Source organism: Phalaenopsis equestris, unplaced genomic scaffold (assembly GCF_001263595.1).
Source record: "Phalaenopsis equestris unplaced genomic scaffold, ASM126359v1 Scaffold000301, whole genome shotgun sequence".
NCBI lineage: Eukaryota > Viridiplantae > Streptophyta > Magnoliopsida > Asparagales > Orchidaceae > Phalaenopsis > Phalaenopsis equestris.
The window spans coordinates 2086294-2100466 of record NW_018164743.1 but is presented as its reverse complement, the minus strand read 5'-3'; the positions used below and the strand labels follow the sequence as shown (position 1 = coordinate 2100466).

General features: G+C 33.8%; 1 protein-coding gene across 1 annotated transcript; it reads left to right on the top strand.

The window, feature by feature from the left end:
* The first annotated feature begins 3638 nt into the window (after window positions 1-3638).
* On the top strand, window positions 3639-14028 carry LOC110025515 (peptidyl-prolyl cis-trans isomerase Pin1). The gene is made up of 2 exons (XM_020726047.1): window positions 3639-4004; window positions 13782-14028. Exons 1-2 carry the CDS (start codon window positions 3770-3772, stop codon window positions 13904-13906), a joined length of 360 nt encoding a protein of 119 aa, XP_020581706.1. The 5' UTR covers window positions 3639-3769; the 3' UTR covers window positions 13907-14028.
* Window positions 14029-14173: the final 145 nt, after the last annotated feature.

Genomic DNA, 14173 nt, shown 5'->3' with positions numbered 1-14173 from the left:
CACCCCTTTCTTAAAATTAATTGTTAATGACAATAATATTTAAGAGCAACTAGACAATATAATAGATTAAGGGTGTAATCAAGTTGAGTCGAGCTCAAGTCGCAGCGAACTTGAGCTCTACTTCATTGTCAAAATAGCAACTCAGGCCGACCACATAGAATGAACTCGAGCTCGACTCATCCACTTATTTCCAGGCTCAAGAGCTTGACTCATCCACTTATGACTAGCTCAAGAGCTTGACAATAGACACTGGAGAAATCAATAAAGATGAGAAATAAGAAGTCTCAGCAGCGCTTGCTAAATTGGTATCGAGACTTGTGGACCTATGGTCGTCCATGGGAGGGAAAAAAGAGGATAACTTGTTCTAAGAATCGTGAAAAGTGCATGTTAATTATTGCATTTAATGCAGTTGGCTTTACAACTTTTACATTGCCGCTTTTTTATATCTATAATAGTTTTTTTTTTAATTTTTTAAGAAAGTAAAATGTACTATTATAAATATTTATTTTAATCAGGCCAGCCCGTGAGCTGACGAACCGAATCATAGTAAGCTCAAATTCGAGCTTATTTAATTCACAGGCTCGAGTTTGAGCTCAAGCTTGAACTCATAGCTTGATAAGCTTGACTCACGTGCTCGTTAGTGAGTCAAGTTCAAGCCCAACTCGGCTCATTTACACCCCTAGAATATAGCTACTTAGTGCGCATGCACGCACATGCATACATACACCAACATGCAAGCACGTGCATGTGTGTGCATGCACACACACACCCATAGATCGATATATCCTATTTTTGCATGCACACGCCTATAGATAGATCATATTGTACTTTTTAAACATAACTATTAAAACTAATTATTCTAATAAATACAAACTAAGCATTAATTAGCATCTTAAAAGTAAAATAACCATTTATTAACAAGTTTGATGAATATTTTAGCCATTTTATTTTATTTTTTTAATCAAATTTAATTAACCCTTATAAAAATCTAAGCATTTATTTTCCTGCTTAAGATTTAATGTCTTTAAATCAATCTTTAATTATGCATGCATTTCAATATTTTAAAAATTCTATATTTTATTGTTGCAATTAAATTTTATTATTTTCTTATTAGACATTATACCCTAATCAATTTAAAAGTTAATCTCCGGAACAAAAATTAATTGCAAGCTATTCAAGTTATTTTACATAAGTCATATGCATTAATTATTCTACTCAAAATCTAATGATGCCTACTTAAGCAAATTAAACACTAATCATGAAAAGGACTTCATTATTGTAGGCCGATAAACTTTTTAATTACTTTAGAAAATTAAGTAATTGTTTAGTATAGGTCTAATTACTTGACTAAAAGACCAAAAAGACTTTAATAAATTAATTAAACCATAATTAAAATAATATAAAGCAAAATCTACATAAAAGCTAATGAGCCAAATTATAATCTAATTAATCAATAAGAAACATAAATATTGACTAAATGACTGACCTAAGTGATCAATTTAACTTAAAAACAATATTCAAAACTGTTAAATCCTAGTATAGTACTAATTGTATCCAAAAAATTTTCAAACTTAGCTCAAATCAAAACTTTTAGCATCCAAAAAATTATTACAATTTTTCACTGCAAAGATTTGCTAAAGCTAGGGCAGTAAAATTAACAAAGGAAAAATGTTATGTAAAAACTTTCTAATAAAAAGTTATATCAAGATGGGCTTGAAAATTATTGGGTTTGTTTTACAGTTAACGCTGCACATAAAGAGTTTATATTACACTAATCTCAAGGCAAATTCAAGTCTATCCAGATACAATTTGTATAAGGATAGACCAACACAACTTTTATTCACTAACAATTATGCTTGCATTCAAACAGCCCCTTAAGTTCTAGCTTTCAAGCCCATCCTGATACAATTTGTACAGGAATATGTACAACTTTTATTCATTAACATTTAGGCTTGAATCCAAAAAGCCCTTTTAGTTCTAATTCATACAACAATTACCAAAACTGAATCAGAGAGGCCATGGACACCAAATTAAAACTGCATCCATATCAATTGAGATTCAACTCAGAAAAAAAAAGATACTATTAAAGATTCACAAAATTTACACAAAATATTCACATCACAATCACCACACACGCCGCACATAGCAAAATTCACAAAATAACCTGAGATCAAACATAGATGACATCTATCCACACCCAGAATCACAACATCAACTCCCCGAAGGCCCTAATGTGCCCGTTAAAAACAAAATAGATAAACATATAAAATACCTGGAGAAAGGAGAGCTTCACGCCGCCGTAGAGGAAGCCGATAGTAAGAGCCGACGCGCGTGCAACCTGTTTCGAACGATCCAAGCAAGTTCCATTGAGTTACCCAGCAAGGTACTGCGATCAATAATTTATCGAGTACGAGAAAGAGAGAGACTCACAAATGCAAGGGTGCTGACGCCGGAGTAAGGTCCTGGTATCGCCATCGATAGAATTGTTGATCGATATATCTGTCATCTAGAATTGTTGATTCTATAAACCCTAGAAATCGGCGGGCGGGCGGGCCTGGGAGCAAGCCGACTTATGGGCCCTGACTTGTTGTGCTTTTAAGCTTAGTTAGAAGTTGGCTTTTTGATTTGAAAGGGCTAGAAAATATTAGATACGTACATCGCATATAGTAATTATTGATTGCAAAGATTATTAGAGATGCATGTGATGTTCGATCTTCACCGTGGATCACCATAAACATTTTTTTTTAATTTAAAAGTGGGGATCGGACACCGCATGCTTCTCTGCATGTGGTGTCCGTATGGAATAATTTTTCTTGAAAGGGCTCGCGATATCGGACTAATAAAAAAATAAAGCAAATTTACATAAGTAGCACACAATTCTCATGTCAAATAAAAATTATGATAATTTTAATTTTAAAAAGTGAAATATATTCTTTGCATGCTTGAATAAGTTGCTATTTGTAAACATTAAATTTTTTTGACGTGAGATAATAAATACATAAGAATTAAGTTGTATTTATGTAAATATGACTTTCACTAAAAACCTTCTGTTCTTAGATAATACTCGCAAGCGTATCTCAAATCATATCAAGAATAGAGAAAATATTGTGTCTAGAAATCGCATGTTCAGATGCCAAATACATCCCCTTAATGGTAGAAAAAATTTACATACATAAGATGTACGCAGCGCTGCGTACGTTTTGGAGGTTATACAAGGGGTATAAACGAGTTATATCCATGTTATACCCCTTGTAATCTACATATAACCTTCTGTAACATATCTGTAATTCACGAATAAGTTCCGCACTTCTGTTTACAGGAGATTACATGGAGATTACAATTGGGTATAACATGAATATAATCCCTTTATAACTTTTGTATAACCTCCAAAACGGATACAACGCTGCGTGCGTCTTACGTAAGCAAATTTTTCCCCTCGATGGCAGGTTGGTCATGACCAATATTTTTCATTGTCATGATCCGCAGCTCAGTGGGTTATTGAGATATTATTGTGGTTAATACCCTCAATGACATTACAATAAATTCCCAATAACCCACCTCTTTTATTAACCTCCAATAATCTTTATACACACAATTCTGAGTTAAATATTTTTAGCTTCTTTTCCGCACGTAATTAGAATTTTTAGAAGACTAGTGTGAAAATTCAGGATTTCGTAGTCGGTGGTTCTAGTTCATTTCTCTCAAGGATCAGAGACTCTCTTCCCCGTTCTTTTCGCGCGCGAGTGAGAAGAGACCAAATCGTGCGGATATGGCTTCAGAGGAACGGGTGAAGGCCTCTCACATCCTCATAAAGCACGAAGGCTCGAGGAGGAAGGCGTCGTGGAAGGATCCCGATGGTCGCGTGATCAGTACTACCTCCAGAGATGAAGCCGCCGCTCAACTGACGGATCTTCGGGAGAAGATCGTCTCCGGCCAGGCCCAGTTCGATGAGATCGCTTCACGTTACTCTGATTGCAGCTCAGCTAAGCGCGGCGGTGACCTAGGTCAGTCTGCTCGTTTCGGATCTGATCTGTTTTATAGGGTTATAGATTTTAGTATTATTTGATTGTTTGTTATATTTGCTTGTTTTTTTTTCTGTTTGGGGACATGAAGCTTGTTGACTCCCAAACAGGCCAAGTCAAAGGAGCTAAACTGAATCAATTTTCTGAACTTTTTAGAACCTTATTTCATTCTGGCCAGGTCAAAGGAGCTAAACTGAATCAATTTTTTGAACTTTTTAGAACCTTAATTAATTCTGGCCAAATTTTATCATGTTTTTTGTCTATATTATTTTAATGTGGCTTAGTAATCCTTTTTGGATGGTAGTAGTCTCGAATCCAATTGTCCAGTAGTATTAGATTTGATTTTAATATTTTTGGGTCCTATCTTTGCAAACCGTTATATAGCATATGGATCATGACATGTATTTAAATGATTGAACATTGATGTCCAATAAATGACATTATTTGTGAGGTTAATTGAGCGCTCTACTTCTCCAAATTAGTATGCTTAACACTCTTAGTTATGCCCATGGTGTTTCTCCTTTGTCCTCCATTATTTTATCCTCACACCTCCTTTAACATAGCATTGGAGTGAGATTCAATCAATTTTTTAAAATTTCTTTTTCTATTTTGTAAAAGTTTGATCATTCATGAGTCTTATCTCTAATCCCCATCCCATAACACTACAATACCAAAACTCCTAACTTTTCTCATTTGAAAACTAGATAATGTGTCCTTTGTTATATATTTTTCTCTCACTTCCTACTTGCACCATGCCCTTAAACACGCATGCATTGCCAATACTTGTACAAGATCACAAACTATTACATTGCATCAAGATCACCTCCATCATAATCATTTACAAACTTTAATGCAATAAGCACAATCAATAACGGCTAATCAAAGTGCCATGTGCTGAATATTAAGACCACTCCATATGCCGTAATTTCTATGATCGACCCTCTTGACTCATTAAGCATGCAACATGAAAAAAAATAATTCAAATTTCCTTCCAAAGCTTCAGGGCCAATTACTCTTAAGAAGATTCATGAAAATTGCAATTCATTTGGTGCTACCTTTTTTCCTTATTTGGCTCAGCATCCCCCCACCACGAAAAAAATCCAAATTGCTTCCTGCTTGCAGCTGTTTCCGCGTCAGCAACTCCCGCAATGCTTTCCCATCCGTAGTCTCGTGCTCGACAATGCTGCATTGCTTTCCCTCACCTAGGCTTTCTCTATCGTTACTTTCTCTCACAATTTGAACACAGAGATGAGATGGGGATTAGAGAGGGAGAAGGATGACATGAGGGCCTCTGGCTCTTTAGGGCGGCGGTGATCTTATTTCTCTCACCCTCGTGCTGCATTTATAGTCCTGCCAACCTTCTCCGACTTCCCTCGCCACGATGTCGGGTGTCTCGCGATGCTTCTTAAGCTGTCGCTTTGGCTCATTTGCCAAGAACAGAGAATGGATGGCACCACATTGTGGCTTTGAAGGAGACATCAATCTCTAAATCTCTGCTCAGGCACCCAACCTTTTTTGGTCGGAGGTGACTAAAGCTTGAGGACCATATCTTGAACAAGGAAATCGACTTCCTCAAGATTTTTTTTTCCTTACTCTTCTTATCCTTTTCTTTTCAATTTTTTTTTAATCATCATCCTCTCACTTTCAGAAAAATGCTCAAGCTACCATTTTAGATCAATTTTAATTGGCCATCCGTGTCTTTGTTACTTGATTTTGCAAATTAACTTTGTTTTATAAGTGTTTGATTTTACTTTCAAAATTTTACAAATTTAAAATAGTGTTCTAAATTTGCTTCGAATGCTCCATCTTTTTCGGAGATTGGGAGGGGAATTAGAATTCCTTTATCTAGCATGTCTGCCAAGTTATCTGCAAAATGCTCAGCACTTTTCGAATGCTCCATTTGTTTGTTGATTTTGCTTTTGATGTACCGATTATGGTGTGTTGTAATGAATATTTGAGAGTTGGTTATTGTGTCCTTCCCTTGTGCTGGAAAGCTCGCGACATGTTCCTTTTCTTGTAATTATTACATTTTTGTTGCCAATGTTCTTATTCTCAACGTTTTATTACCTTTGCAATTTAAAAAAATTTCTATGATCCTTGTAGGAATTTGACATTGTTTTGCTTCTAGATATACTAGATCACATCAGCTATGCTCTAAAGAAGTTGAAATTTGCTTCAGTAGCTGCGAAAGCCACGTCTGCTGTGTGATTAAAAAACTATAGTTTGGGACTTTGGTTTGGGGGTATGGGATTTGAAACTAGAGATCAGATTCTCTTTTCATGGGTGTATATCGTCTTCTACAGATTATTCTCTTATCCTTTATGTTCAAGAATTATTTTTATTGTTGTATATTTTATTTTTGATATAAAATTATCTAATAAAAAAGTTATAAAACTGTCAATGTCGGTATGAAGCCTTGATGAAAATGTTTAGAAATTTTTAAAAATATCCCCTATGAAAACTTTTTGGCTCCGCCACTGAATGCCATGTAATCTTTTTGAATAATGGATTGTAACGTATTGAGTTTGCCTTTTTCTTGGTGACAATTAGATGAGGTTTGGTATCTGAACTCTACAAGGAACTTTTGTGAGTTTCCTATTATCTTTACTCAAGTTAACTTCTTCATTCTTGTCCTAACATTGCCAACTCCCAATCTCCCCCTACAATGCTTAAACACCCCCAAAACACTCCCAAAACACTTACCTATTGCTACCCCATTCACCTTCCATCAAACCCTAAAGCAACTTAAACCCTCCACAAGACTCCACTTCTTTCCCATACAATACCTAACCATAAACTCAATCTCTTCCATTTGGACAACTAATGAATCCATTCATACCTGAGCCCTTGTCCTATAATTCCAAAATAATTATTCCATTCCGTAAGAGTTTGACCACCTCTTTATCAACTATAAAACAAACCCTATCTAGTCACCATCCACACTATGGTTTTCACAAATACAATCTACCACGGAAAAGAAAGTGTCTTATTACACAAAGATCCTCCCACCACACCATATCATTTTGGCACTCGATCTAACGCTACAAAGGTGTCGTGTTTAGAAGGGATGACAAAAAGAGCAAGAACTGTAGCAATCAAGACATCTTTAATAGGCATCGACAAGTGGTTATCTCAAGTTCACTTGTGGGTGAACTTTGAATTTCTCTTGGCTTTTAATCTGTTTCCTTTTGTAGCTTTTTATCTAATAAGAATCTGTAGTTTGTGGTTAAAACACCACGTAAAGAGTTCCAGTTTGTGAGGGCGTCTTCTACTTATAAAAATTATCTTTTAAACACTTATGATTGTGATTATATTCATGACATTAATTTCTATTATCTTATTGTTTGATTTACTAGTGAATACATGTTTATCTATGCTTATTGAAAAAAGTTTTTAAATGAGTTCTTGAAGCCAGTTCTTTTTTAATGCTCGCATTTATATTATTGCATAAATCATATTTTAATTGAAAAATACTTTCATTGCATTTTGTGTGTGTTGCGTCATACCTCCAAAATCAGTATCACTTGATAGATTTGAGGACTTATATGAAAGAATTATAAACTAAAAAGTAATCAATTATGGCAAATTTGTAAGTGTAAAAAATGGACTATCTTAGGTGACATACACCACCTCTGGTGATTATAGTGTGTTTTAGCTGCAACTACCAAAACTTGAGTTAGTGCTATCACTTCTAGCTGCAACTACCAAAACTTGAGTTAGTGCTATCACTTCTACCGTTACTTAATCCATTGTTGGTCGAAACTGTGGAGCTTTCATAAATTTTTGAAGTTTGGAGTCACCTAGCAATTAAGCCTCCAAATCTGTGCATATTTTTTTGCTTCCTCCTGTTGCTATTCCCTACAATACATGACTGCTTATTACATCAGATTATATGGCAGTGTCTCTTTATCGATCTTGCAAGCCTCCTGCAAACGTTTTTGAAGAAGAAAGCTTTGATGGCTGGATGAATTAGTGCAGCACAAATCAATTAATTTTGCCTATTAACCCAATTTTTATAAGTCAATCAAAGAAGTTATAACAGACCAATCTCCAAATTTTTTTTAAACCATATTTTCACTAGAATTCACATATTTTTTTGTTCTTTTTACTTCATTAATTTATTTTCTTTGGATAATATATGCTTGAATTTGGATTTTGGAGAGAATTGGAATTGATTTAATTTTATTTTTCATGGCTTTTTATTTAGCTTACCTGGTTTAGTATCAATTTAGATCTTTGTAGTAAAGGGTGTTGCTCAAATAGTAGTCAAAGTTGGACATTTTATATCGCTCTTGCAGCCAGACAGGTATGCTTTGGGGTGGCAAATTCAGCACAAAAGGTGCATGTGCCACAACTGTTATAGTAACAACGATGTATAAACATGGTTTATAAATTGTTTGATTTGCTGAAAACTTAGGTGTCATGGTTGTTTTCAACAATTGTAATTTGTATAGTTTATTGTAATCATAAGTTTTTATTCATTAATAATTGAGGATATCTTTAATTCAACCATCTTGATTGCAAAAATATATTGGTTGGTTTAATATCTTATTGATATGATGGTGGTTATATAACATTTGTTTTGATATTTTTAACTTTGTAGCTTTATTCAGGCATCTGAATTCCATTTAATTTTTTTTTTGTTTGATATCCCAATTGAAGTGTGGAAATATTTAGGAGATTTTAGAGTTTCTTGGCTTACTAATCTCTTTAATATTCTTTAAAAACTAAAAAATATGTCTGAGTGTAGGAAGCGTATTTATGTCCTCATTTTTAAGGATAAGGGAGATGCACAAGAGTGTGTAATTTATAAAAGAATTAAGTTGATGTGTCATACTTTAAAGCAAAAAAATCAATTTGGATTGAATATAAGTTGACGCGATACAAAGATTTCTCATAATCAGTTTGGATTTATGTCAGGCAGGTCTACAATGGAAGCTATATATTTATTGAGAGGTTTGATGGAGAAATACAGTGAGAATAAGGAGGATTTAGATATAATTTTTATTGATTTAGAAAAAAACTTATGATAAGGTTCCAAGAGAAGTCATTTGGAGAGTTCTAGAGAAGAAAAGTATTGATATGACTTACTTTCATTGTCATTAAAAGATATTTATGCTAAAGCAATTACTTGTGTTCGAACAGAAGGAGGAATGACCAGGTATTTTTCTATTTCAGTTGGTTTACATCCGTGATTGGCTTTGAGCCCATATCTTTTTTGCTTTAGTTATGGATGCTCTTACTGGACATTTACAGAAGGATGTACTTTGGTTTATATTTTTTGCTGATGATATCCTTCTTATGGATAAGACTGGAGAAAGAGTTCAAGAAAAACTTAAATTATGGAAGTCTATATTGGAGTCTAAAAGCTTTCATGTAAGTAGATCTAAAACTGAATACATAGGATGTAATTTTAGTAGTAGTAGCTCTAGTGACAAAGTTGCAATTATGGTGATCAAATCATTAAAAGATGTGATCATTTTAGATATTTTGGGTCTGTTGTTTAAAGTGATGGTGATAATGATGAGGATGTTATTAGTAGAATTCAAGTTGGTTGGTCAAGTTGGTTGGTTGTTTGGTTGGTTGTAGTGGAGGAATGCATCAGACCAATTGTGTTATAGAAAAGTATCGCTTAGACTGAAAGGAAAATTTTATGAGATGATGGTGAGACTTGTAATGCTCTATGGCGCAGAATGTTGGCCTTTAAAAGAGAAGCATAAAACAAAATTAAGTGTTGTTGTGATGAGAATGCTTAGGTGGATAAGTGGCTTGACACTTATAGACAAAATGTGAAATGAATATATGCGTGATAGGGTTGGTGTAGCTCCAGTGATGGACAAGATTAGAGAGAATTGTCTTCGATGGTTTGGTCACATTAAACTTCGACCATCTGATGATCTTGTTAGTGGAATAGATATTTTAGATTTCACTTATGTTAAGAAAGGCAGCTGTATACCAAAAAAGGTATAGGCATATTGTATAAAAAATGATATTAATCTATTAGACTTAAATGAAAATCTGAAACTCAATAGGTCGCAATGGAGAAAAGGATTCATGTAACCGACCACACTTAATGTGATAAAAGCTTGTTGTTATTGTTTGGTGAGAACAAGATTCGCATAATGTGGCCTTTCCTTTACAAATATTTGTTACACCATAGATCATTTTCATTATTATTTCCTTATCCCAATTAGCTTACGTCCCAGTGTTCCACTCCTCAAATATATTATTAACGAACATTGGGATATGTTTAAAGATAAATCAAATATGATTACATGTGAGTGTGGCTGCTGGGATGCTTTATAGAATGAGATTATTGTTGCATTTCACAGCAAAATTTTAATTAATTGTAATGAAGTCAACTATTGGATGTATAAATATAATGCTAAGCATCACAAAAATACATGATGAGGTTATGTAGAATGTGAATATTAAGGCTGATGTATATTGAAGGTAGGATGCCTATTTAATAAGGCGTGGAATCATCAAAGTATTAAATATTCGATTTTTATATTGGGTATGTGAGTTTGTGGCAAGAACACTTTTATGGAAGGACTAGAAAGCTTTGAGCATTTGGCAAGTGCTAATTATACGGATATGAGTTGGTCATAATAGTTTGGGTAAACATAAGATTAATATCCAGTGCAGTGTAAGTTAATATGGATATGAGATAATAGTTTGGATAAATATAAGGTTAATGTACTAATGGTTGAGTTTATTTTAATTTTGCCTTATTATGTTTGGATGAATGGTGGTTGTATTTACTTTATTTATTTATTTATTCATTTACATCATTGGTTAATTATCATGAATAAGTTCTATGTCGTTACAATATCTTGTTTGCTTTGGCTCTGCTTTACATTTTTATGAAGTTTACACATATATAGTAATTTTTAGTTATACCCAACCTTAATTAATTTTTATTACCTTATTATTATTATGATAATTCAAAGTAATAGGCTAATTCAAAGTAGTAGCCTAATTTAGTACTATTCTATTATTATTGTATGTAAAAATTTAAAGCTAAAGATTATTTTGTACTCCTTGGAATTCTCTTCTTACCTCTTTGCAATTTGTTTCAAGAATGAGAACTCAAATCCATCTTGTTCAATCAACCAAATGCTTGAACTGCCTTCTAAAAGTGAGATTAGATTACTTTCAGACACTTTTAGTGTAACAAAGCAGCCCTTAATATATACCACCACCATTAAATTGTGATTCAAATTCTGTCCTGTAAGGAAAGCCGAGCTGCTTTAAGTCCTCAACTTCTATCTCCCTTTGATTCAACTTGTTTTCTTATAATCTATTTTTGTAATATAATAATTTATTTTGTATTTATCTTTTTTATTACTGCTTTTTTATGTCTATTTTTTAAAGAAATTGTTTCATAATGTGGTTTATTTTTTGGCTAATAAAGTGGGTATTTTGGCATATGAATTTTAGATATACAAATTTTGTGCGTTTCAATTAAGAAAAGTATCGCTTTGCTCTGCAACACCTATAGTGTAAAAATGGTGCCTTGTTCTTTGCGCTTTGAAATTATTGAAGTGTTGCCGCACTATCCTTGGTTATTTGCCCATCCGACTTGGCGCACTCTCTTTCTTGTTAAAATTTGGGATGTTTGAGAATTTCATAATTGTTTTCTGTTAGATCTACACCAAGATGGTTGAAAAAAATCTATAAGTGTATAGAAAGTGATGACCATTATGAGTTTGATCGTTATATTTTATTTTCTTCTACTTTATTTTATGTAAAGCATACCTATGATGATGGCTTCTATATGAACATAATGTATTTTCAGCATTTTGACTATTTTGTTAGGTTTAGTTCATTATTACAGGGTTTCGAGTCAATCCATTGAATTCCATGTTAGCACATCTAGAGTTCATATTCATTTCAACAATTTTTGTGATGATTGAAAGGATACCTGATGTTGGGCTACTGTACCCTGCCACCCTTTGGATTCCTTGCCTTACTAATTGTTGATTTTTTACTTCCCAATGCCTGCTTCCCGTGTTGCAGCCTTTGCTATCTTCTAAACCTTTATGTTTTCCCCTTTACTACACTTTATTTCTGCTATTGTCACATCTAGCACACCCTGTTCTAGTACACACCTGATTTCGTTATTGCCATCTCTATTTACTGTGATTTTTGGCTCTGCCGAAATTGTTGTCGCTATCACTTTTCTTTGTCTAGGGTCCTTGGATAATCTAATAGGACTTTATGGATTAGGATTTGGACTTTCTATGGATGATTTGATGCTGCTAGTTTTAATGAAGGATGCATTGTAACTTATTATACTTGACTAGATCTTGACATATTGAGAAATTTATTCTTTTGGGTCATTTGGGAACTATAAATTTAAAGCATCTTAAAATCGGATAATAGAGTTTTGCAAGAACAACATTAGATGCGTATTCTCGGAGTGATCAAGCGTGAAAGCCTACCTACGTTAGAGCGCAGGTCTCCTTATACCACTATGATGCTTGGTTTTTGGGATTATTACATACATAGCACTAAAAGCACTGCTAAATACAAAATTAGCACACATGTGATTTTTTTTAGCTACTGAACATATGCATTTATGGGTGCCAATGATCCGATCATTGAGAATTTGGTAAAACTGAAAAATAAGGGTTGGGGTTTATCCTGAATTTTGATATTTGAGTGAGAATTTGAAAAATGAATGAAAGAGGGTACTAGATATGTAAATAATAATATTTTGTTTGTTATGTATGTAATTGCCCCTGCTTCCTTTGGTTGATTATCCGTTTTTATTTTAATTTATTTAATCATCAGTGTGTATGCGTATTTGAAATTTGATGTATTTGATGTATTTTATCAAGCACGACATCAAATTTCATTTTCATAGTATCAACGTAGGTCGTTCGGAAGACTTTTACATTTGTTTTGTAGTTTGTTACGGAATTTTTTATTTTGATGAACTACTAAATTATCATTTAGAATGAAGTGCACATTACAAGCAAGTGAGCAACCAATTTTTGTTAGATTTAGAAGTTGGCAACTGGAGGATTGTGATTTGCATGTGTTTTCATTATACATCTCTTCTTAGATTGCATTAGCAAGCCTCAACCCCTAACCATCCTGCATCAATAATATTTAAGTTCACAGTTATACAAGATGAAATGAAACCCTTAAAACACAAGCATGTTTCCATCATTCAGTTTTGGCATACTTTTCTTTTTATGGTACCTTCGAATAGTTTTATGCAAACAAATTAGGTAACAATTCTTATGGATTTACATATCTATCTAACACCCAACGTTTGATATTTGCATTTATAACACTGTTGAATGATATTTTGGATGTGATGTTGAAAATTTTAGTGTTTGAAATGTAAATATTGAAGTTTAGGTGGTAGATATGCGAACACATAAGAATTATGTGGTATGTAGGTAAATGCCCCAACAAATTAAGGCCACCACTCAGAAGCAGGTTTCAATATGCTGCCAATACTAAACCCTTGCCCTTATGCCCGTGTCAGAAGGTTCTCATTCTGTTTTCCACAGTAAAACTCTTCAGCTTCAGATTTTTTCAAGGAAAATTTACATGCATACCACTTAATTCCTATTAATTTACACATATAACACCCAAATTTCATTTTTTACATATTATACCACATGACCTATTGCCTGAAATGGTGTATTTAACTTTTTAAAAGTATGGGTGGTATAAAAATGAAGTTTAGATGCTAGATATGTAAATACATTGATGCAAACGTTCATGGAACTGGTGCAGGTCGTTTTGGAAGAGGGCAGATGCAGAAGCCTTTCGAGGAAGCGGCTTTTGGTCTGGAAGTCGGAGAGATAAGCGGCATCGTGGATACAGACAGCGGCGTGCATATCATCAAGAGGACTGCCTGACTCTGATGTGATGGCCTAAACTTTGATTCAAAAAACCTCCAGATTGCATTTCTCTCTGCCTATTTTGTGTTTCAAACAATGATAATTTGAAGCAGCTGTGACTTTTATTTAGGCTTTGCTCACTGAAATTTCTTCTTGGTTTGGGTTTTTATTCTTCTGTTAAGGTTTGTGGTGTTCATCGGGAGAAAAATTTGCAAACGTAAGACGTACGCAGCGCTGCGTACGTTAGAGAGGTTATTCAGAGGGTATTGGGGGGTTATATCCACG